The sequence below is a fragment of the Alligator sinensis genome, unplaced genomic scaffold, assembly GCF_000455745.1.
Source record: "Alligator sinensis unplaced genomic scaffold, ASM45574v1 scaffold1727_1, whole genome shotgun sequence".
Lineage (NCBI taxonomy): Eukaryota > Metazoa > Chordata > Crocodylia > Alligatoridae > Alligator > Alligator sinensis.
The window spans coordinates 15,116-41,004 of NW_005843427.1; the positions used below are offsets into that span (position 1 = coordinate 15,116).

The following is a 25,889-nucleotide window of genomic DNA, read 5'->3' on the forward strand; positions in this document are numbered from 1 at the left end:
CAGGAACCATGCAAGTAAAGAATATTGTCTATTGCAACACAACAACTTACAGCCCAAATCTGGGATCAGGGCTCTGCTATGCTGAATGCTGTGCATGAGTCTCATGACAACATGGATGCTGCTCCAAAGAGCTTACACTAAGGGAGCAACTCTCAAATGGTGTATCTCAAGATCCTTCCAACGGTTCTGCAGGCCCTGTGTCAGGAGTTAAGGGATTGCTCCTCCTGTACCAGGTGCTCCAGCATCCCTCAAATAAGCAGCATCCACAGCTGCTCTCCATGTCCCTGAGCTCCAAGCAGTGTGCACCGACACGTGGACAGGCAGATGCCAGACCTCCCTTTTTAACTGGGCTTGTTTCCCCTGCTCCTCCCACACTCCCAAAGCTAGTGAGAGTCTCACATGACTCCAGTAATTGGCATGCGAGTCCCTGGAGGAGCAGCTGCAGCAATGAGGTATATGTGCACCTCCTCGGGTATAAACCAGGGAGGGATTAGATGCTGAAAAAACAGCACAGTGGGGTGAGGTCCTGTCCCCATCCCCATCACATGGCACCAGCTAGATTATAGCTCAGTGGTTCTCAACCAGGGTGCCACTGAATTCCAAAGAAATGTTATGGAGGGTGCCTTGAGGCTAAGAAGTTTGAGAACCACAGGTTTAATGCCTGATCCTACAAAGATTTATGAACATGATTAAATGAAAGCACTGAAGTAGTCCTACTGGCTTCAAGTCTTCTTTCCACACTTGGGTATCTACTCCAAAGAAATTGCAATTCTATATTTTCATTATATATGCATATGGTACCTGTAATAATGAGGTTATGATTTCCAATTGGGCCTACTCAGATAAAAATAGTAACAACTCTAAAAGGTCTCGTCTCTCCAGTAAGTGTATTTTTGTTCCAATTACACTTTTATTAGCTTCTTTTTCCTTTCAGTCTCTTTTTTGGTAGTACAATGTCCATCTGTTATTAGAATCCCTTTGGGTAGAGCACTTTTGATTCTTATAACCATGAAGCATAACAAGAGGCAGCAAAGTTTTCTTTTTCTCATGTCTCTACATCACACTTGATGATTTTGTTATGCATGCTTGTGCTTGCTTATTGTACTTTGAAAGATTTTTCATTGTACAAGTCATGTGCCTTTGAGCAGCAGGCACTGCAGTAGGTGTTGCATAGTCTGAGGCTCTGTGCCACAGTCACAGGTAACTGAACTTTTTCATTAGTTCCTTGGAGCATCTGACTCCAGTATATAAGCGATTAAGACATCACCATCTTTGCCATGGTTTTTCAGCTCCTGGTAGTAAGGACTTGGCTGCTGGAATGTACATTTTTTTCCACTGTCAGGTATTTCCTCAGCCTCATGTTCCACATCTGTAGTCATGTATCCTGGAGTGCGGCATCAAGAGGTTGCGTGCTGGGGAGGAAGCTCCTGTGCAACTTCAGACATTTGTGTGCTGCGGGCCAGTCATATAGAGGATGTCTCGCATCTTCTGGTTGTCTCAATCATTCTATCCTGCTGGCCACTGCTCTTGATATAGGGCAGAGCAACGCCAGCCAGCAGGTATACACTGTTTAGGCTGGCAGGCAGCAAAGTAAAGTGAGCAAAGTCAAAGTCCCATCAAGAAGCTCTATGCAGTTACTATACAGACACTTTGTTGATTCTTCATCAATTCTAACAGTCAACAGAGAAAAATAGCTCATGTGCATAGATTATGGCTTAAAATGTTTATTCTAATGCACGTAATTTCTTAAACCAAGATCCTAACACACTGTGAAAAGTGCACGTAACATAATACCTCTTGGTGTTAGTTCCTGGGTTCTGATTCTAATGTGGGTCTGATTCTGTTAAGCGAGATTCCAAAAACTGGCAGATATAATTTATAGTCATTCTTACACCTTCAATAGTACTTTCTGCACCCATTCTCTCACAGGGTTTATCCATGGCACAAATCCTGCTTGCTATGCCTCTGAATGTAGGTATTACTGAGTAAAGTTATATGGATGTGGTCACAGTAGATCATCTTAAGCGTTCATTTCTTTTATCAGAAAAAACTACAACCAGAGTATTTTAGTACAGAATTCTGCTGTCTAGGAAGAGAGAGCCACATTCCTGGTTGTCAGATGCAAGCTCATTTAAAAAGTCCACATTAGACATGTGGAGAGGAGCTGAAGTCATAAATATAAATCACATATATGGAGCAAAGGTATTTTGTTAGAATCACTGTGTTCAGGGACTTTTACAAATTGTATCCTCATTGAGGCCATTGCCAGGAAACACTTCATCTTGCCTATTCTTTTTGTAGATAACATAAAAAGCCTGCTCTGCTGTGATTAGCATAAATATAACAAATGTCTTAGTTTCATACCTACATAAGCCATCCCAGGACACAGGGTATTTCAAATTAGTGTAGTATAGACAGAACCTGAAACTGGTAAGGCCAAACTAGACAGAATACAAGCAGAATATAAAAACACTAAAAATGCAAACAATGCACCTTTCAATTATGTTTTGGTCCAATACCTGTTAAATTTTTCCCCACTCTGGTAGAACGTATTTCCAAACATTGTTAACGTGTTTCAGTCTCATCTGCCCTGCAATTCATTCTGTGGCTTCCACATCCCAAACACAACTGAACTTGCTAAAGAGTTGGGAATTTACTCAAAAGTTAGGTTATCTGGAAAACAGCGTCTAAACTCCCTACAGGATTTTTGACTCTGCTGTGAAAAAAAAAAAAAAAAAAGTTTAAACAAGGTAAAATAAAAAACACACGTTCTAGGACTGCTGAATACATAACCACAAAGTAAAAGCATTTTGATTTCAACAAGCAATTACAAGATTTTGGCAGAACTCCACCTATCCAACTTCATTTATAGAAAAGTAAAATAGCCCAAGAAGCGTGCCAAAATGTCCCAACTGTCTGGAGTTAAGAATCGCTCTCCGCCAGTCAAACCTACATTACTCTGCTCCACTTTAAAACAGTCAGTCTATCCCATATTGGAAGAGTTCTGAAGAATTGATCAGCTGGTATGTTTAAGTTATGTGCATTAGCAATAAAAATTCCCCTGCTGCTACTTATTGCTGGCTCCACCAAAACATCCAGGCCGCGTGCACAAGAGTGTGGACATTTGTTTGCCCAGGGACAAGCAGCAGTGGCACATTTTGTGCTGTTGCTACTTGTCCCCGGGGAATGCCTCTGCGATGCACACTGTGGCGTAAGAGTAGGTTGCCCTGGGTGGGGTAGGGGAGGCTGGGGCCAGCAACTCTGCTGGACCCAGCAGCCTTACTTGGGGTACTGCCGGCCTCAGGGAGCTGCAGCCACAGTGCTCCTGCAGCTGGGAGACTGACTGGCAGCCAGAGCACAGCTCCGACTGACCGGGCTCCAGTTTTGGGCGGTGTGTGCGGCTGCCACGTGTGCCACTCCATTCTTGTTTTTTTTGGTGTGGTTTATTTTTGACCCCAGGATGACCTGGGGCCAAAAAGTCCCCCCGCGCTGCAAGGCAGCAGTGCGGGGAATGCCTGCATGTGTGGTGCGTGGCACCGCAGATGGGTCTGCAGCACCACATTCAGCACATCCACGCTTGTCTAGACGCAGCCAGAGAGAAAAAAATTACATGCCATTTTATACTCTCTCCTTTAATGCACAAAAAAGGGATCATACTGCAGTAAACTTTCAGGGTAACACTCACAGCGGCACAGACAGTTGTTCAATTTGTTTTAAGAGGTGTTTTAGTATAAGGTAAAATCCATAATTTAAATTTAACCAGCAATGCATTTAACAGTAGTTAAATAGACTGACAATGCCCATGTACATTGGAGATGTACAAAAGAGTTAAGGAATTCAAAACTGAGTAAAACAGATGTCATTACTCTTGTGTCAGAGCACTCCTAATGTAGTTTTATATAAGTGTGTGTTCTATTTTTAAAAAAAGTAAAATGTATTGCAGGAGACCGTCGTCATTCACAGGGAAAACGTTTTCGTATCCCCTGCGAATAGCGAAATCCGTGAATAAGGCACTGTGTTCATGAACGCAGCGACCCCGACAGCTGCGGGGAGGAAGCACGGCTGCGCTAGTGATGGCGGGAGCACGGCCGTGGCAAGTGTGGAGCTCCCAAGGAGCTCCTTTAAGTGTATTACAATGCGGGTTCGGCATTCACAAATATTTGAAATCGCGAATGCCAAACCCACAAATAGCGAGGGTTTCCTGTAGTTACTATAAATAAACATAGTAAAAACATTAACGAGTCATAAGACTAGATCAACAGATCTATTGGACAGCATAGCACAAAACTGAACTGTTACCGCGATTCTTCCCAGAAATGAAAAATTAAAATGAAATGAAAAATAGCAGTTACAATTTTTAAAAATCAAAATATACATTTTCTTTTGTAACTTAAAAGTTTAGAAGCCATTTCAATATCTGCAACATTTGGTATTAAAAGAAAAAAAAACTATTAAAAATGCAGCATCTGATTTTAAAAAGACAGGCATAATAACTTGGAAAAAAAAAGAGAGAGAAGTATTCCCTAGGTGGAAATATTTAAGCAACATTCCAGACATAAGCACTTTATTTTGACAATAGAGTTAAACCTCTGAAAATAAGTATTTATTATAAACACTGATCTCAGCCAGTAACTAGAATGATACCACTACAAGTCACTTAAATAGAGCTGAGAACTAACTTTTTGCAGGAGCCCAGGTCGAGTGCTGTTGTAATAAGCTTAGCTGAAAACATACAGAGTAAGATGCTGACCTGCTCTGGGTAAAGGAAGTGCAAAGGAAAATGTCCAGCGTGCAGTGTGCACTCCCTCTACTGGGCACTGAGATTATGCTGAACTGTCTTGAGACAGAAAAAAAAATAGCAACAAGTCCAACTGTACAAGTCTTGAAAAATGGGAAGGGCTTCTCCTCAGACTGTTTCCTAATTTCAATCACAACTCTGACTTATGTCAAGAGGGCTTTTACACTGGCCCATCTACTTTCAAAATGCAACACTTCTTAAAGGGTGTAAGTACCATCTATCTACTCTCAACCGCAATTACCCGAATGCAAGTAGACGATAAGCACACAAAAGCTTTCACCAACTCAAGATTATTGAGAGCGATCCCCCGTGTCTTACCTGTGCACTTTGTGGTCAGAATGCCACCCTCCCCAACTGAAACCACAGGAGTTCTTATAAGGAGATGACTAGTCTTAAGTAGTAGTAAGGCTACTTAGTATGTGCTGGGTTGGGATAGGCAAGAGAGGCTAGAGTTCAGGCTGCCAGGATGTATATATGGCTAATACAACATCATGCAGAAAGAGGGGACCTGCAAGGGACAAACAACTGGCTCTGGACAACAGCATTTGTAGCAATTTTTCCTCTCCTCCCATAGGCCTGACTTGAGGCAGGATGGAAGGGTAATTTTACTATATGCTATGGTTTAAGAGCTGCATTTAGATGGAGACCCTCCTTTAACCACTAGAAAATCTTAATTATAAGCTGAGCTCTCTTTTACTACACATGCAATGGCAGTCCCTAAAGTGCACTGAAGCAACACACAGCTATACGCCACTTCATAATAGATATGTTTTCACTGCATCTGAGCTTGCTGTAGAAAAGTTCTATTGTATAAAGTTTTGTGCTGCCAGTTTAGTGCTTTGGGATGGGGGAGAATATATAAATGTAAAGGAAATGTCCCACGGCAAGGTTCTTTGAGAAGATATGATATCTTTTATTAGACCAACTGAGTAATTGGAAAACAGTTCTTAGCAAGCTTTGGGGTGCAATCACCCTTTTTGCACCCGAAAGCTTGCTAAGAACTTTCTTACAACTACTCAGTTGGTCTAATAAAAGATATCACATCTTCTCAAAGAACCTTGCCTGCGTATGTCCTTAGACCAGGAGTAGGCAATTATTTTGGGCGGAGGGCCGCTTACTGAGTTTTGGCAAGCCATCAAGGGCCGCACAATAGGCAGCCAGGGGCAGATAGATATTAATTTTCTAAATTTTTTAGGGGCTCCACAGGCCGGATATAATGGCCTGGCAGGCCGCATCTAGCTCCCAGGCTGCATTTTGCCCACCCCTGCCTTAGACCAACACAGCTACAACCAAATAACAAAGGAAATGTCCCAATAATTTATAAGACAACACCACTTTCTAGTCCTCAAATATAATAAGCACATGAAAATTTGGAGAGAAAATATTCCATGTCAATTTTCAACATCTTCAAATTTCGCAACTGTGTTGCTCTGCAGGTCAATGTCCTAACCTGGGAGAGGGTGAAAGCCCCAACAGGGACCCAAAAAAAACCCAAGAGGAGGCTGAGAAAGCAGTATAAACTTGGATCTACAGTGCCACGTACCACAGAAGTGATGTGATCTTGTGTGCAAGAGCCACATGTCCGCTTCCTAACTCCTAATGCAACTATGATGTACCTGGCCACATGTGCATGTCATGTATACAATAGTGCAGGTGCATCAGGCAGTCGGCATTATGACAAACCTATGTTCTTTCTACTTCTTCCTCAGCAATCCACACACAAAGCCCATCAGCACAGGGGCACTGTAGATATGGGCACAACACGGTGGTTAAAAATTTTGGGAGCGGCACGCTCTTAAATCCTGAAGTAGGACTTTATTAGAAGGGAAAGCAACATTACTCTTCAAGTGAATCACCCTAACCACCTCCAGCTTCACAGCAGGGTGTCTGACTGAACGTCTCCACATCTGAACATCTACAGCTAAAGAAACCGTTGACCTTGGTTTTTGCCCTTGCCCTTGTTTGTTTCATTGTCTCACACTGACACTGTGCAACATAAAATCTTTAAGAAAAGGAAGCTGAGATCTCTCAGTAACTACATCTTAAAACAGTTAGGGTTTTATGAAAAACGCTCATGATCAAAATCACAAAACTTTTACCTGTAGCAATATTACACAAAATATTCAATGACTGGGAACTACTCATCTAGATACTACGTTCACTAAGAATAAAACAAAATAAAAACATTAGCAATATATTAAAAAAATACAAAAAAAAAAAATAATTCAAGGAATCAGTCTATATGAAAGGCTAGAATCAACTTTCTCCAAACTGGTTAAGAGTCAGTTCTGTTACATTTAAAAAATGATCCTGACCACAGAGCCAGGCAAGTACACCACTCAGACTTCTGTGACCTCCACCAGGGTGTTCGCATTGCATTAAAAGCACCAATGACAGACCTGCGTGGGGGGGTTCTCACCTTTAATACAACAGTCCTATATTGATCTGATCTGACAAGCGAGAACCGTGCATAACAAGACTTCCAAAACTTGCTGGTCTCCTTTCAACTAGAACAGAGATGCTCAACCTGTGGCACTGATGCCATAAATGACAGGGGAAGGCTCCGTGTGTGGCATGTGACAGACTGGGGATGAGATGGACAGCACAGTGGCAGATGGGACAGGAAGCAGAAAGGAGAGCATCAGATCAGGTAGCGAGCCCTGGGCAGGAGGCAGACAGCAGAGCAGCAGCTTATCAGGGAACATAAGGCAGAAAGCAGAGAAGTAGACTAGGCAGGGAAAGGGAATGGAGTAGCACTCACCCTGCATACACCCTCCCCTCATTTGTATTTCTCACTAGATTAGAGTAACCGCATCTGTTCTAGTGTAACGATCTTGCCATCAGGAAAGCAAATTTTCCAAATTCTTAACCTTCTGTTTTATACCTGCCATGAAAATAAAACAAACATAACCTTTTTGATGGGCACAGCCTGGCTATAAGAGAGGGTCACATGGCATGACAATCTTCACCAAAAAAAATTGCAGACAGTAATTGATGCTTTCTATCTGACCATGAATTGGCAAGAAATATCAATTGTCAAAATATACAGCTTACATCAGAGGTTACTACGAAAGGTATACTTTTCCACATCCTCCTGTCCTGTGGACTCTGTGCTAGCAGTTAAGTAAAATTTGCTAATGCCCTGGTCCCTAAAGTGCTATATGCGAGTCAATGCTTCAAAAAGTCAATGTGTCAGTATATGTCCAGCATGCAGAGGACACCACCAAAGATAACAGAACTTTGTCATGGTGAGAACTAATGCTCTAATTCAAGAGTAGCCAAACTTTATGCCTGGCATGCCACAAAGTTAAGCCTCAACCCTTCCTGAGTGCCACTCAATGGACGAGTCAGCGCGTGAAGAAATCCCTGCACCATTAGGATGTAATATCCTCTCTCTGATGGGCTCCGTTTGTTTTTAAAGCAATGGAGTCCTCCCATTTCCCCTGCTGCTACTATTTTCTTCTAAAAGTGAACAACAAACAAACAATCCAACACATGCAGAGAAACCACAGGATTTTTATGACAATGCTTCTGTAACTCATTATCTTCTGCATTCAGAGCTTAAATTTAAAGTAGTTCAGCACTGGTTAAGAACAAGTGTGGGCATTTTGCCCCGAAATAAACCATTCCTTTATTTTCCATCTCCTAGCAAGTTCCATGTCTCAAATTAATCATAGAATAATAGAAAATAAGGGCTGGAAGGGACCTCAGGAGGTCATCTAATCCAACCCCCTGCTCAAAGCAGGACCATCCCCAATTATATCATCCCAGCCAAAGCTTTGTCTAGCTGGGTCTTGAAAACCTCCAAGGATGGAGCTTCCACCACCTCTCTGGGTAACCTGGTCCAGTGTTTTACTACCTTCCTAGTGAGAAAGTTTTTTCCTAATATCTAACCTAAACTTCCCTTGCTGCAACTCGAGACCATTGGTTTTTCTTGTCATCTGCCACTGCTGAGAACAGTCCAGCTCCGTCCTCTTTCAAACCCCAGTTCAGGTAGTTGAAGGCTACTAATAAATCCCTTCACAGTCTTCTCTTCTCAAGATTAAATAAGCCCAGTTCCCTCAGCCTCTCCTCCTAAGCCACGTGCCCCAGCCCCCTAACCATTTGCATTGTCATAAAAACACTGCATTCAAAGTACATGAACTATTAAATATTCTACCCCGTCCTAGTAGTGGGATTTAGAAAGCTTGACCTTTACATCAAATCCTGTTGACTGACTTCCAAAAGTGATAGGAGCACTTTTTTAAACCACTCATAAAAGGAAAGCTTAAGTGTCCTTCAAGTCTTACAAGAAAGGCAGCAACTAATATTCTGGGCAGAGGGCCAGCATGCACAGCCTTGCCTGTAAAACAGGCAACAGAAAAGGAAGCAAGAATCTGGATTGCTCCATTGCTGGTTGCATAAAGGTTATGTGCATGTTCCACAAAGGGAAAAGCACTGACAAGAGTATTCCGAAATATTGCTTTTCATTTAGATTTGGCATTTGCAGCTGGAGCAGTGTACACAGGACTGCTCTACCATGGCAAGGTAGTGGGAGCCAGAAATTCATCCACTCTAATACTGGTATTGCCTATATGCCTAGAGTTCACAACACTTGAACTCTGTTGTCATAGCATGAATCGGGAACGACACAAATGTAGTTCAGCTTGGGGTGATAAACTGTTAGAACCCAAACGTGAACCATGCACCTTAGCCAACATAAAATAAAAGTTTTAAATATAGTTTGGCCAGTATTGTACCAAACAATGTAAGAGCTCTGTTTGACAACAATCAAATTTAACAAGTACTATTAAGCTCTTGGTTTTCAATTAATAATTGCAGCCTTACACCATTGAATCTTTCTGCTTCAGTTTTCCTCTCTCTCTCATAAAACTATCGGGGGAATAATCTTGACGAAACACTGAAGTTTCCCATCTCCATCTATTGGCTAATTCTGAAAGCATGCTTCTGATCATGTCATCTAACTGCTAAAGGGAACAAGTACTAGTGTGGAGCAGGGACAAATGTCTTTTTTTTGAACTGTGAGTTGCTAGCACAGTAATAAACTTGCAATATCAGCAAGTACTATTAATGAGAGAAATATCAATGAAGGAGATGACCAAAGACAGAATAAAAGGTGCACATGAAGCTGGAACTAAGAGAGACTTTGAAATTTAAAATCTATATTTAAAAAATATAATTTAAAAGATCTATATTTAAAAAATATTTTGAAGGCAGCCAGTATTAAGATCTTATCTAATTACTAAAGCCCCATCCTCTACAAATACTTCGGAATGTGCTTATACTTGGCTCAGCTAAATAGTCACGCTGAAGTCAACTGGATCACACAACGATAAAATTAAGCATCTGCTCAAGTGTTTGCAGGATTACAGTCTAAGAAGAATTTTTTGCTATCAATATGTTTTTCCATAGGTAAATCAAGTGTTCCTAATAGTCCACTCCAGTAGCGTTTAATTTAAAGCACTCACCACTTTTCTTTTCCTCTCTTTATAGTCAATGTTCATGTCCTTATGTTTCTCCAGAGCCGTCTCTAATTTATTCTTAAGATCAATGGCACACCTTAAACGATCATCACTTATTCCTGCTCGAGTGAACGACTACAAAACAAGAGATATATATTCTTATTATTTCCCCCAAATACCTCCTCGACAACAAAGAAATTCCTGGTTTTACTCCATTTTAACACGGCATGCAATAAAGCAGTTTGCTACAATGCTAAGTAACCACTAGCAAGTCTAATTATTTAACTACGCTTCTTCAAAATTTTTCACCCACAGAAGTAGGTGTTAATAGCAGTTAGAGAGATACTATATTTAATTCCTTTCAATGTATAAAATTCCCTGCATGAAGCTCTTAAGCAAAGAATGTAGACCGGTGATTCCCAAAGGTAGTGTGCTGTGAAAAATGGGCTGTTGTATCTACGGCAGCCCCACACACATCAAGGTCAAAGTCCTGAGTGGACCAGAACTGCATGTAGGATTGGACCATGGACCAGACCTGGCCTGCGCACCAGTGAGTCAAGTGGGCTGCCAGTTTTAATCTGAAAAAAAACAAAAACAAAAGTGTGCCCCAGGTATCAAAATTTTGGGAAACACTACTGTAGACTAAGGGCACTTTTACACATGCTCTGGGGACGAGAGGGGCAGCTGTTTAATTAGAGGTGCTCCAAGAACTAATTAAAGTGCCGCATATCAGCATCCCCGTGCTGAAAAATGGCAGCAAGAGTGCCTGGACTAAGATTTAGACAGATAATGCGTCCCCCGCCATCATTTTTAAGTGCAGGAACACTGATACATGAGACACAGGAGGCAGCTGGAGTGCAGCAATTGCCCATACTCCAATTGAGTCTGCTCCTATGTGCTGGAATTCCAGCGCACCGGAGCAGCCTCCGCTCTCATGTATAGGAGTCCATAGGCCCTAAATTACTTAGTGATGATTTGGTATAGTATTTGCTTGCATTCACTTGAGCAAAGTTTGGGTAAGATAAGAATAAGCAGAGAAGAGGGTCATGCCAGAGAACATCATAAGGTGTGAACTATTTTTTAGACAATTTAAAATGGATTGGAATAAAATCTAGGCTAAAGGTTGTGCTAACATTTCTTAGAATTCATTTAGTGGTTTCACGTTAAACAAGGCTAACTTTAGACATGATATACTTTAGACTAGGAATAGGCATTAATTAGAGTAACACTTATTAGGAACACACACACATATATTTTGTTTAAAGTAAGCTTTCTGCTATTTTAGCCAAGCAGAACTCTGGGTTCATTCAGAACCTTTGCTCTTCAGCCTTGAACCAAGGTTATTCAGCAAGAACCAATCTGCATTTAAGTTAAGAGCTCCTTTATAATTTAATTTCAAACCAAAGTGAGAATCCTTTTCCCTAATTTGCTTTCACGCGTTAATAAGATAGTTATGCATTTGGATACATGTGCAATTTATACACTTTACACATTTGCTTGATATCCATTACCTGTGCTGTTTGGTCACTTATATCTTATCTGTGATTCATTATTCTATTTTGCCACTAGTATTTATCTACATTTATGCTTTTGGGTATTTAATTCTGGTGGGGCTGGTTCTTTAAACCTTTATTGGTTCTCAGAATAACAGCTGAGGGCCAACAAGACTACAGATTATGATGAATTAAGTAATGAGTTTCTCAAGTAGACTTGTCTGACAAAGACAAACTGATTTTTCTTTAAACCTACCACACAAGTCTTATTTAAACTGCGCTCTTTAAAAAAAAAAAAAAGTTTGCTGTATGTACTGTATGATGTGCTGGATAACATAACAGATACTGAATGATGATTCACTTGAACATAAATTTTGCAAATACTGGTTGCCATCTCTCATCTAAGTGTTTAATAAGCCATCTATTACACCTCCCCCCCCCCCAACACTTTAGATCTAGACAAACAAGCAAATTATGTTAGCAGCTCCACAGTAACTGTCCACACATCCATACTTATCTCACAGCAAGTGAGAGTTTAAATAAGGCAGTTCACTCCCTGAGGAATCGGGGCTAAGTTACCACGGCTTAACTTTCACCTGCTGCTACGTTGAAGTGAGCACTTGGACAGCTACATAACATCATGTGCTGTGCAGTAACTACATTAACTTACTGTAGCTTGTTTTCCCATTCCCCTATACTGGTAGGTCCTCCCCCTCCCCCCCTTTCATTTTCTTTCTTCACTTATTTACATTTACTATCTCCTAACAACTTTTGCTCAGTTTTAGTTTGTGTCACATACACATAGACCAAATATTTAATACAGCTGGACACCAAAACTATTTAATTTGTATATTCAGAAAATGACTCTGGCAAAACCACACCCAATCACTTTCCAGGGGTGGTCTTGGAGAGGTCTCCTTAATTACGGGGTTAACATTTTCTGGAAGACAAAAGGTGGAAAGCATGCAAAAGAGGGGAAAGCTTTTATCATTTCTCTTGGAAGAAATCTGTGTTTTAAGCTCACCTGAATCCACAACTGCACGGAGGGCAAGAATTTATTTCCAATAAGTTTGTGAGCATCCAGGATACTGTTTATTATGGAAGTATTGTCTTCATTCTCATGAATTTTTATATCTGTTGAAAACAGAGGGAAAAAAGGATTGAAGCATGATATTTACAGCATCCTCACTAAAATAAGTAAGTTGGAAGCAGCAGAATGTGAAACTTCCTAACACAGTCAATGTCTTCAGAGATGGTTTTGTGAATCAGAATGTTACATACTTCAGCATTAGCACTAAAAATGCTTAACCTACAGACTAAAGGAAAAGTTAAAACATAATGCTTTCACTGCGCTGGATAACCCTTAAAAAAGGGCTTCTAAGGAAGCACCACTCAGTCGGTCATAAGAACCGAGAACAATTGTATCGTTATTTGTATTGCATTATCGTCTAGATCGGGGTACTCAACCCCTGTGCCATGGTCCAAATCCAGCCCATGAAGCCAGGGCAGCTGACCTATGGGGCTGCCCATGGGTCAGGAAATTTGACAATGGTAGAAAAATGGCAATTAATACCGCTACCCCTCCCCAGCTGCCAAATACCCAAGCTCTACATGACTAGTTGGTGCTGGACCACAGCCCCTCCATGACACAGCTGAGTCAGGGCTGGGCCATGCCCTGTCCCCTATGCAGCTGGTTGAGGCAGGCCATATCCACCGAATTGGGTCCACCAGTCAGATCCAGGCTACAGATGGGCCGAGCCCCAAACCTGGTCCGAGCCCCACACCTCCCCAGGCAGCAGTAGCATCTCCCATGGAGTGGAGTGGGGAGGAGAAGGCTGACAATGGGACCAGGCTGCTGGGACACAACCCCCTCAAGCTGCTTCACTGGCTGCAAGGGACTCTGCTGCAGGCTGGATCAGAGCGTCTCTTAACATATCCCACGCTGCTACTAGTTTTGCAAGAATATTACTATTGACTCTCAATCACTCCATGGTCCGCTTTTTCATACATTTTAAAATCTGTGCACTTGACTGTTCCCTCCTTCCTCCTTGTGTTTATTGGATCTGATATTCTTTTTCCCCAAATAAAGTAATCTGAACCCAATCCTTTTTTCTAGTGATTGCTACTCCATCCACCTAAGTGTTAGCTGCAAACATCATAGTGTGCTCAATCCCATCCTTCAAGTCATTGAGCTATGAAAAACAGCGAGAAGTTACTGCCTCTCTGGCCATTTGCCTGTGTAATTCCTCAAATATAATATACAATAAGACTGTTAGGCTTTTGAAAGAAATGACCACCCAAAAAATTATGAACTGTCCTGGCTTTATTACAAGTAATTTGACCTCTCATCATGAGATTAAGAAGATAGAATCTTAAAAATCCTCATCCCCAGCATCTCATTCACTTTTTAAATTAAGGTTAAGGAAGCTTACTGACAATTTAAAAAGGTGTTTCCTTCCTAAATAAAATGTGGGCATAAATAACATCACTGGCATGTGACTGTGAACAATAACTTTAAAGAAGTGAGCACTGAGAAAATAGGGAGGAAACAGAAATATTTACACATTACGGGACTGTAAGCTCTTCAAAGACCTCAAAAGTCATTTACTGTGCCACAGACCCAATCTTAACCTTCAATAGCTGATTATTAGAATTTGTAAGCTCATTCATGTAAAGCCACCTGCAAAGGCCAACTGAAATGCACACAATAAAGCATTAAACATCTTACCACTTCAGATACAAAGGTTCACAAATTCTTTTTCTCATACTGAAACAAGTACCTGTGGAGATTTCCAGGTCAAGGGTATATTTATGAGAGCCAAGCCCATGACTCCTAACAAATGTTTCATAGTCATCACCACCAGTGGCACCAGCTAATTCAACTTCTGAACATCCCTCTCCATCTGCTCCCCTCCGGTCACTTGTCTCTAGTTCTTCATTCATGTCTCCATTTTTATCAGCTTTTAAACATGGTAAAACTGAAGGAAGGTCCTTGCTGCAACAAGGTTGTTCATCATCTATATGCCTGAGAGAAGATGGTTGGCAGTCTGCTAGCTGCATGGATATGGAAGCAGGTTCTCCCTCATTAGCAGTCTTCTCTATGACAGGTTCTAACTCTGCGTCATTCACAGTGAAGTCAAACGGATCTGGCATCAAAAGCCGGAAACAATTCTCCATCTCTGTCAGAGTGTCTTGAATTTCTTTGGACATTTCTGTCAGGACATAACTGTTTTAGAAAATTGCTGTATGAAATATAAAATTCCAGCAGTTCAGGAATGGAAGAAACAGTTTCTCCCATGCCCCAGTATAAGGAGACATGCTTACAAATTAAAGATAGATGCCAAAGGGCTGATGCATATATCTGTACGTTGACAAGACATTCTCATACAGCCAGGCTTTCTTGCCTCCTCCCCTCCAAAATAACACAATATTCTCCAGAGGTATAAAACAGAATCAAGCTCTTCTTCCTTTTTCCCCATCCTCCCTAAAATCTCAAAGCATTTATCAAAGATAGCTTTTTAATTGCTTCATAAAATATGAAGTACAGCAGATGGATTGGCAAGGTTATTCTTAGAGATGTCGCTGAGTAATAAACTTATACTCCTGAAAAACTTACGCTGCTATGGTTAGTTATCTGAGAATTCATGAATATCAAGAAAAATGTGTTACAGCTGAAAATTACTTTACAAAATTGCAGAGTCAGTTTAATATTCTGCACCCAGACATGAATGTTCACAGTGAATCCAATGCTCCAAAGCTGTACTGTAAATGTCTGCCTAGCAGCTTCACTCCCACATTTTCAGCCTCATGTTTCAGCTTCATTTGCTGTTGAACCCTTTTGAAGGCATCCTTCCAAAAGACACAGATATTCAAAGAGCAGTCAGGCAACTTCAGGTGGACCTGTACTACGTTTAGGATTCCTGTGGTGACATGTGACAATGCCTTTTAAAACACATTGATTTTACATGCAATACCAGACTGAGAACCTGATTTAGAAAGGTTCTTAAATTATGTAAATTATGGCATATGACTCCAGCCATTGGCTTCACAGGACTCCCCACTCACTTAAAATTATACACTTCACTGAATCAGGAACTAAACCTGTTAGCTCCTCATTCTGCATCGACTTCTGGGACTACGATTTACTTTCTTACCCCCTATTACAGGGGTGGGCGAAATGGCTGATGCAGCCGGCAGCCAGACTTCATTTCCCAGCTGTCCCTGCCCACATGGCTGGGACTGGTCTCCATGGAGACCCCAGCCGCAGCTGCCTGTGAAAGCTCAAGGATTGTGTTGCCATGGAGACCAGCCCTAGCCATACTGGCAGGGCACATGGCAGAGCAGGGCATGGGGCTGCTCCGGAGCCACTAGGATCTTGCAATGGGGGCAGCTTGCTCCGGAGCCAAGGCAATCTGGAGCCTGCATGCTCCGGGCAGGGGTGCACATACAGGGGATGGCAGCTCTGCCCCTGCTCTAGATCAGGCTGTCACCACTGAAAGAAGCAGGGGCAGAGCTGCGATCCCCTGTATGCGCCCTGGCTCTGCCCTGGCTTCCCACATCGCAAGATCCCAGCAGCTCCAGTGCAGCCTCGTGCCCTGCTCTGCCATGCGCCCTGCCAGCATAGCTAGGGCTGGTTTCCACAGCAGCCCCATCCTTGAGCTGTCACACACAGCTGTGGCTGGGGTCTCCATGGAGACTGGCCCCAGCCATGCACAGGGGCAGCTGGGAAATGGAGTCCACTGCCGACCGGATCCAGCCTGTGGGCAGGACTTTGCCCATCCCTGCTCTATTAGGAATCATAAGATCAAATGCCTGCAGATGTACTAGTTTCCACATCTTCCTCTCCAGCCCACCACTATTTGGGTTTCTTGGATTCTGTAGTTTATATAGCATAGTTCCTTAACAAAGTTTAAAAAATAATTTTATAAAAAAATCTCACCTGCCATTTCTTCCTGAGCTCTTTTCGCCTTTTCTTTGTTAATGTTCTCCAGTCGTTTTTGCTTCTCTTCCTCCCTTCTCCTTTCAGCCAGAGTCCTGGCATTTACATCTTGAAAATCCACCTAAAGGGGAATTGAAGATGTATAATGCTCATTGTAAGAAATATATAGAAAATCCATTTCCCAAGATTCTTATCTGAAAAGAAAAATCCTCTAACATTACTAATCAGATAGAATCTCAAGAGTGTTTCCTTTTATCTCCCCTCCTCCTGGAATCAATAACTACTGTAACTCTGAATGAAATTTTCACTTCTAATAACTGATTGCTGAGAATCAGTGGCTTTCAGAAGGAAAAACAAGATCATAAACAGCAGAAACCCGAACATCTGCTTTTCTGTGTGGACAGCAAGAAAAGGAATACATGTACATTGCAGTTTTGGATGCCCTCATCACAGTGGAAAGGTCATGTAAGAACCTCATTGACAGACAATATCCCAAATTCATTCTAGGTTGATTTGTAACTCTCAAACCGTAGAGGGAAATCCCAATTTAGTACTTGCATGTGTGTGCGCATGTGCGCCATTTCTCAAATAACTTGGTAAATGAGCAAACCAGCAAAGGACAAAAACTATATACTCTGCAACATACAGCTCTGCTGTACTAAGTTTTGCATTTTACACTAAATTCCCTAGCTTCTTTTGGTCTAACAAACTTGTTTTATTCTTACTTTGTTTCTTAATTTTTAAAGCAGAAGGCATGATAAGCCATGAAGGAACACAGTGACTCAAAATACTACTATGATCTGATTAGTTTTAAAGTGTTTGCAGTGAATTTTGTCTAAAATTGATATGAAAATATTTAATATGTAAAAAGATTAAACTCATAAAAATGTAATTATTTAATAAAATATTTAGTTAAAATATAATAAAATATTTAACCGTTTTCCAAGAAGTTGCATTCTTTTCATTGACTAGTATAACAAGCACTTTGTAGAAGCCAATTTCTTATTTGTTTAAACCTTTCAATTTAGACCCTTCGGACGTGTTCAGACGAGCATGCACACGCTATTTATGATGCTGCAGATCCGCATGTGCTGCTGCAAACCACACACACCAAACATGCAGACAGTCACTGTGCTGCTAATTTGCAGCACAGTGGGGGGTTTTTTGACACTGGGAGCTCCCAGTGTAAAAAAAAAAATCCACACCAGAAAAAAGTGGGGCGGCACATGTGGCAGCAACATGTGCCACCTGAAACTGGAGCCCAGCCAGCCAGAGGCACATTTTGGCTGCCAGGCAGTCTCTGGACGCCTGGATCACTGCCGCTGAAGCCCCGGGAAGTTCCCCAAGAGCCCAGGTAAAGCTGTGGGTCCAGGCCAAGTGCTGGCCCCAGCCTCCCCTACTGCACCCGGGACAACTTGCTGCGTGCCAGAGCACATATGCCGGGGCTTTCCCTGAGAACAACTAGCAGCAGCACAAATGTGTGCTGCTGCTGCTAGTTGTCCACAAGGGATGCAAAATCCCATTCATGGAGACACGCTCTTTATGTTTAATTTTGCAAAGTCGCCAAATATTGTCAGCTAACTTCCATTAACTTTGTGCAAATTGAGGCTGAAAGTGCTAAGCAAGCTCATTCTTCAGGACTGTTACATGAAGGGAACTGGAGATCTCCCCAGGTGCTAGCTTTACTTTATGAACATCTCCGTGCATTTTTAATCTTATCATAATTGATATACAGTAAAAAAAAAAAAAAAAAAAAAAAAAAAAAAAAAAAAAATCCTTCAAAATAAATCAAAGATTCTCAGATTTGAATATTTTTATTACCTTTTTTCCCCGTGATTGCAAGGACAATAGTAGACCCAAGACGGGTTTGTACACAGATGTCAGTACCATACTGTGATCATTCTACAGGCAGGTAGCAAACAAGTCTCACCTTCTATTAGTCCAAAAACATCTCTGCTAGAACATGTACCTATACTTGGTTGGCCATGGATCCAAAGACCAATATGTCCATATTTTGTTATCCATTCACTTGCTTCTGTAAACTCAGTGTGCAGCCAATAGCTACTTACTCACCCCTCAGTTCATTATAACAGCTTCAGACCTGCTTAACTCCAGGGAGATGCTTAACTCCACTGAAGTCAAAGGGAGTTAGGTCTAAATTTCTGGGGTTTGTAAGTTTGTGCTAAAATGTTCTACTTTATCAGCACCTCAATTTTCCTGTGTATCAAACACCCCTTTATCTAGAAGAATGGAACATGGTTTAACTAATATTTGTTGACTTTTTAAAGCTAACTGGCTGTTATAAATACACCAGGAGGTAAACAGTATTCAAATTTTATGGAGAAATTAGCATACAGAGGGACTCCATCAGTTTGATATACAGTCAATGGGGAGAAAGGTGTACAGGTAGAAGGCAGTTTTATGAACTACTCCTGTCAATTTTTGTAGTTTTAAAAATCATTTTTCCTTTTTTCAAATACTTTCTTCCATGCATGATATTCCATACAGCAAGAGAAAAAAGACCAAACTACCCAAGGCAAAATCATGCGAAGTGATGCAAGACATGCTAAGTAGACACGAAAAAAAAACAAACCCAGAAAAATTCCCTCTGAACTTTCATTTATACTGTATCACTTGTGTAACAAGAGCAGGAGAAATTTTCATACAAGTAATGTTTTTGTTTGTACAGCAAGCCAGTGGCACCGCCGGAATTAGAACCCAGAACTTCCCAAGTCTTTGTCCCAAGCAGCTGTTTTGCAGCTCTTTCATTTCCTCTGCTCCCAAGTTTAAGGGCTATCAGGACCAATCAGACATTGTACTAAGGGGCACAGTGTATTCTGCTTACTGAGCATCTAGAAATGCACACTCAGTGGTGGTGTTCCCTAGTCAGGAAAGGCCCAATATATACTGTGCCCATCTTCTCCCTCAAGTACATTCCCAGGCTAGAGGATCATGTAAGACATTTGGGGCATCCCTCTAAGGCTACTTACAAGCCTGAAGTTTCCAGCTAGCCTTAGTGGTCTCTGGGCACAAGCCAGGCACGCTCAGGCCCATGCTGGTTAGCACACTGTGATAATAAATAAGTCTTAAGTGACATCTAGAAACTGAAGCTCATTCTGCCACACTCAAGTCTCTGAAAAACTGTTAATGTAAAGGGATAAAATGAAAGCATGTTACAGAAGTAGATGTCTTAAAGCAGTCTTCCAAGAAGTCAGGCAAGGTGGAATAGGATGACATTTGAGGTTTGCCACTCCGATGCCCAATTGATGGAATAGGATCTGAACCCTGTTCTCCCCCTTATGTGCAGTCTCATCCTTCAGCAGCTTTCAACACCTCCTGCACCAGCCTCACATCATTAGGTAGTGAAAAAAAAACATCAGAACGAAAATGGAACTATGTATCGCTGTTCACATGCTGGACTTGTGTCAGAGTGCATCAGATCTGGTTCAGATAATATGGGCAGACACTGAAGTCATTACTTTGCCCATTGGTATTGGGTTCTGCTATAAGAAGCTTTTGCTACTGGGGGTTATACTTGGATAGTTTTCAGGATTTGGTGTGAAGAGGCATAAACAGTTTAAGTGGTGGAGTTCCTCTTTAAATGCACCCCATGTGAAAAGCTGCCTCCTGCCTTGGAAAAATTACCAGTATAATTCATAAACCCAATGTCTTAAGAGTTGGTGCTCAGTTTGGTTTTCCTTATGCAGGTGATGCCTAAAATAGTGTTTGATAGGTGGCTGGGGAAGAGTTCTAACCGAGAGTCAAACCAAGGCCATTACACACGCTTTCACAATAAAATAAAATTCAATTTTTATTTTAATCTTTCCAATTGAACTGGTATAGAACAATGATTTAATCAAGCCTTTCAGGAGAATGAGCAAATACAGTTTACACTAATAACAATCCAAGAAGGACTTGAGATTCCTTTGTTATCAAAACATTTTTAAGGTCTTATTATTGAAGAGAGAAAAAAAGTAAGTGTTCTCTTCTGAAGAACTTACACGTTACACTTTAGTAAGGAGGATTATTGTGACAGGATAAACTGTCAGTATGTATACAGATATTCTCCCTAGCAAGAGTAGTGAGCCAGGTACCAGCACGTAATTTTACAGAGTACATATGCATTCATAATTTACTCAATACTGTTAAAGTTTCTGGTTGCAAAGGCTTGCCCATGAAAGAGGTCTAAAAAGCAGTTATTACATCTCTCTTACATGGAAGAGTCCACATTTTCTGCTGTGACCTTTGGTGGTTGCTGCCTTGCTAACAAGCACAGAGAACCACAACAGTTAGGAATTAGTTTGGAAGGGGAGGGGAATGCCACACCAACTGGCCTTTGAGACATTTAGGGAGTCTTAGCCCTTCATTCATATCCATCCTACCAGCACAACGACATAAGAGAAATTGCAGATTAAAATGTAAACTGGTAGGAGCCAAAATGAACATTCTTTTTTCCTCTCTGGGTATCTTAGGAGGTAGCCTCAGTGACTTGCTCAGGGTCACACAGGATAATCAGTAGTGGGATAGAGAAATGAATCTTGGTCTCCCAGATCTTGGGCTGACACTTTTACTGCCAGGCCACCTTTCTAACCCTTCTGAGTTCCTGGACTAGAACATGAGCAGATGGGGCTCCTCAAAAGCCAGAAGAGATGAACCTCTGAAAATATTTCAAGAGGCAATGACATTGCTTGGCTAGAGCAAGTGTAAAGGGGTACTAAAAAACAAAAAAAGTGAGTAGAAAGTAAGGTCCAACTAGCCCAGCATCTAGTCAATTTTCAGAAGTGATGGGCTCTGGATCAGATCCTAGGAAGCCTCCCTTCTAAAACACTGCCACTTTTAGAAGTGAAGACATGATCTTTTAAGTTAGAAAGACCTTTAGAACCGATTACATCAACATATCAATTGAATTACACCCAGAAACAGCATGGAAGCCAATACAGAGCATAGATAATGCACAATCCCTGTGAGACATCTTGCAAAAACTAAGAGATCTGCACATTTAGTTAACCACAGTTGAGTTGTTCCGGGTATAGCCTCCTATAGTAGGGCATGTTATGATAATCCAGGAACAAGGTAACAGAAATCGCGCTCTCGCACACTGGTCTGCCTTCTACCGCTTTTAATCCGTCATAACTAAGCAGCTGGTGAGCCCCTGTTACTGAAGCCAGTAAGTGTCCAAAGTGACCTATGCCAATTCTTCTGGTTACTTCTCCAAGTTTGACAATTATCTAAGTAATATTCAAATAGAGGGTCAAGCAGCCAGCCCCATATCATTTACCATAGAAGTTATCATATCAGACTACATAAGTACTCCATCTCATCTGGTATTATGTCAGACCAATAGTGACCAAGTACAGTTGTTTCAGAGAATGCTACAAGAAACTTTGCAGTAGACAAATCATGTGATTCAGTCACTAGAAAGTTTCCTACTAACTATCCATAGTTAGAGGGAAGTAACTTACTTTTAGAGAAAAGGGTCTGTGCACATGGATTAGTTTGTAGCATATTGTACTTTGTGTGGATGTTAAATTAGTGACAAAGAGACTACAGGACAGTTGTCAATTAAGCAAAAACACAAATTACTGTGCATTTGCCACATTTTAGTTCCATTAAATGCAAGAGTCCTAGTAAGACAAGGTTCCTTGGGTGAATTTGGTATCTTTTATTAGACCAACCCAAATAGTTGGAGAATAGTTATTAAGCAAGCTTCTGGGTTCAAAAACCCTTTGTCAGGCTAAAGAAGTTTCAGCAGCTGGTGTGTGCTCTTCCTGGATGGAATGAAAAGTAAAGAAACCAGGGGAGTCAGTTGCCTAGTAAGGCATCTAAGTTGTAGCCATATTGGTACCGAGGCAAAAAGAGTCAAAACTCGTGAAAGAGGTGGCATCGTTTATTACACCAACTAGGTATTTGCAAACAAGTTACTTTATTTACCTGCAAGCTTTCAGGCACATTCACCCTTTATCAGGCTGAGGAGAGAGCAGATTGGAAAACGCTTACAAGGTAAAAAGACTTACAACCTTTCTCTGTGCCTAACCCGGACAAAATAAACTATTCCAAAACAGGAGATTTTAATCACACCTTTGGCTCTCCTGCGAGATATGAGTGTTCATTTCTACCGAGGAGAACTTTTTACAATCTCTACTCTCTCCTATGCTTCATGAGGGGTGTGCGCACCCAAAAGCTTGCAAATAAATAAAATTAACTTGTTTGCAAATATCTAGCTGGTCTAAAACTATAAATCACCTCTTCCACAAGTTTCAAGTTCTAGTAAATAACAACTTTTCACAAGGCTTTGTCTGCTGTATCAATTTTAAAAAAAGCCAAAAAACCCTTAAAATGTGTCACATTTACCTGATGGCATTTTTTTTTAAAGATAATTTAATTCTCTCATTATTTATTTGATTTCTTGTAAATCCTAAAACTCTGATTTTTTTGCCATTACTGAACATTGATTTAAAGTCCACGTGAGAACTATTACAGTCCATGCATACATATGGAGCTGTACTACTGCCACAGTACATAAGAAAAACAACCAGGAGAATACAGAGTCCACTTCTGATGCTTGGAACTAGAGAAAGATGTATACATTGGAAATCGTTCAAAACAGACCATACCCATCTGGAAACCCTGCTCCACAGTAAAACTAAAAAGAACCCTACTTTTATTAATCCAAGAGAAGGTTAAAAAAGTATGAATAAATTTGTTCAAGTATAGAAGTGAGAATCAGATCTTAAGAGAAGAAGGCCCTGTCATCTAAGGCAACATTAAAAAAAAAAAAAAAAAGATGGTGTGGAAGGAAGGAGAAAACTAGCTAAGCTTGGACTAGAAGTGACAGTGCCATTTTTTTTAATTTTTAAAACAGCCATAGGCAGATAAATAAGCCTGCCCCTCAAGTCCCCTACCCAACCCCAAGTTTATCCCCTTGAGTGTAGTAAAATAAGTTGACTTTGATTTTCCATCCAAAAACAGAGGAAATGCGAAATGTTGCAGTTCATCCAGAAGTCACAGGTGTCCACAGTGACATTTAGGCATCTCTCCCAAACTGAGACAGCTATTTTAAGACCTCAGATGTAGGAACTGTTTGAGCATGTATTACTTTGCATTTGTCTACCGTCATGCTATCTATTTGGCCAGCTTTAATAAATCCTACTGAAGTTTCTTCCCAGAGAAGACTGGGAGGCAACTACTTAGGCTTTTGAAATATCTGTATTGGTATCTTGTGAGAGAACCTCTTTTTGTGAGGAGACGCGTATGAACTGGTAGTAAACTACACTGTCCCTGCAACTGGATAAGTGTATGATTGTGCTAGACTTCCCCTGCTTTTCTACTCCTCTCCCCCATAGAATCAGTGTTGGGGACAAGAAAGAGACCACCACACCAATACTTTCGTTCTTAGTGTTAGTCAGTCATTTGTGAATGACTTCACAGACTTACAAAAACTTTAGAAAAATTAAGATTATTGAAATTAGCTTCATGTGTTGCAATAAGAGGAAGAGAATCCTATACCCTCCTCATCTGAAATAACACGATAAGAAACTATTCCCGCATTACATACCTCTGACTTAATAAATGGAGCACTCTATCTGGAGGTTTTGCACAGAAGAGCTGTGAACAGCATGAAAAAGATTTAGAATAGAAATAAAAATTTTTAGCATTGGTTAATGATGTCCATAGCCAAGATTAAATACTTACAGCTGACTGAAGACAAAAGTAACATGTAGCTTCCAAAAGAAAAAGCGCAGATTCTCCTTGTTTTGCACCTCATTTTTTTTTTCCAAGGATAGGACCTAAGAAATAAACATGGGAAAGCAAACATGCAGATTACCTTCTTATTCTGTTTTAAGAAATGGTATCCCAGAGAAAGCATCTTGTAGGCCTCTCCATATTTCTCATGCCAGTCTTGTACCGATTTAATGGCTGCTTTTTTCAGTTTGTGCGCTACTTCTTTTGGCGGGGGAAGAGGCTGCTCGTGGTCTGTTTCCACTGTGAGTTCCAAGAACTCTTGAAAGTTTGAGATAATTAATGCTCTGAACTGATGCGACCGTGTGAACAACTCATCCACAATTTGAAAAGCTGAGAAACGTATCTCAGCATGTTCTTTGTTCAGCTGTGTCATGAGTAGATGATATGCATGGTTAATATGTTCATCTGAAGACCTTTTGAAAAGTAAAAAAGCCAAACAAGAACACCCATAAGTGCAGTCAACAGAAAACCAAAGTTCTGTCCTTTCATTTATTCAATATTTAATTAAAAAAAAAAAATAAGAAAGCTTCTGTTTTAACATCAGGTTGAAATATACACTCAGGAAAAAAAAAAGTTAAACCCTGGAAGATTGCAGAGGTGGGCTTCACTAAATTTGTGGCGCATACCCACCATTTTACTAGTTTCCCCAAACCACTAGAAGCAATACTTCAAATGATCACTTCCTTAATCACCAGGTAGAAAGAGGGACAGAGACTCATAAGGCCAGATCCGTGTGTCAGTGTAACCTCTCCAATGTGGTCAGCATACAGTACTCCACTTTAGACACGTCTTTGCCAGTCTATACTGGTTTAAAGAAAGTTCAGATGGTATAAACCGCTACTCCAGTGTAAACTGTCAGAATAACACTGCACTGGATTCTAATAAGAGTCAGGGATACGAACCACACCACAAATTATACTAGCGTAGGTGCATCTGCCCATTTCTATCCCAGGATAACAACTAGCTTTGTGCAAACCCCCATTCACTATACTGTTCTTACCGTACCACCCCCATTTACTGCAAGACAACTACTCTGGAGACGCTGTTTTCCTGTCTACTCTGGATCCCAGTGAAGTTTACATCATTACACAGGACTAAGGTGTCATCTGTCCAGGTCTTAAAAGATGAGAACAGCCTGATGCGAGTACGTTCCTCCAACAGAAAGTTTAACCAGTTGTCATACTTGCAAATTTTCTTGAATTCTTTCATTTTCTCTGGATTCAACTGGGTTTCTCCTGAGGTTGTGAGCTCTTCAACCAGCTGCGAGAGCTTTTGGTCCATCTCTGGAAACATGAAAACAAAAATTTAAAAAGTTAGTGATGCATTAAAAAAAAAAACAACAGACACGATCTTAATTTAAGAGTAAGGTTGGATGTCAATGTAACAGATTTATTACACTATCTATAAAACTGCCCTGCCAGATATACCTTCTATTTTACTATAATACCTGAACC

At 40.9% G+C, this 25,889-nt stretch overlaps 1 protein-coding gene across 1 annotated transcript in view; it reads right to left on the minus strand.

Moving 5' to 3' along the window:
* LOC102381533 (UV-stimulated scaffold protein A) overlaps nucleotides 1-25,889 on the minus strand; it is a gene marked incomplete at its 3' end in the record, with an annotated part of 41,056 nt that overhangs the window by 14,402 nt on the left and 765 nt on the right. The window contains exons 2-7 of the mRNA XM_006038668.3: nucleotides 25,619-25,718; nucleotides 24,518-24,848; nucleotides 16,693-16,813; nucleotides 14,534-14,965; nucleotides 12,778-12,887; nucleotides 10,267-10,395 (exon numbers count right to left, since the gene is read on the minus strand). Coding sequence (XP_006038730.3) covers nucleotides 10,267-10,395; nucleotides 12,778-12,887; nucleotides 14,534-14,965; nucleotides 16,693-16,813; nucleotides 24,518-24,848; nucleotides 25,619-25,716 — 1,221 coding nt within the window. The remainder of the gene's footprint in view (nucleotides 1-10,266; nucleotides 10,396-12,777; nucleotides 12,888-14,533; nucleotides 14,966-16,692; nucleotides 16,814-24,517; nucleotides 24,849-25,618; nucleotides 25,719-25,889) is intronic.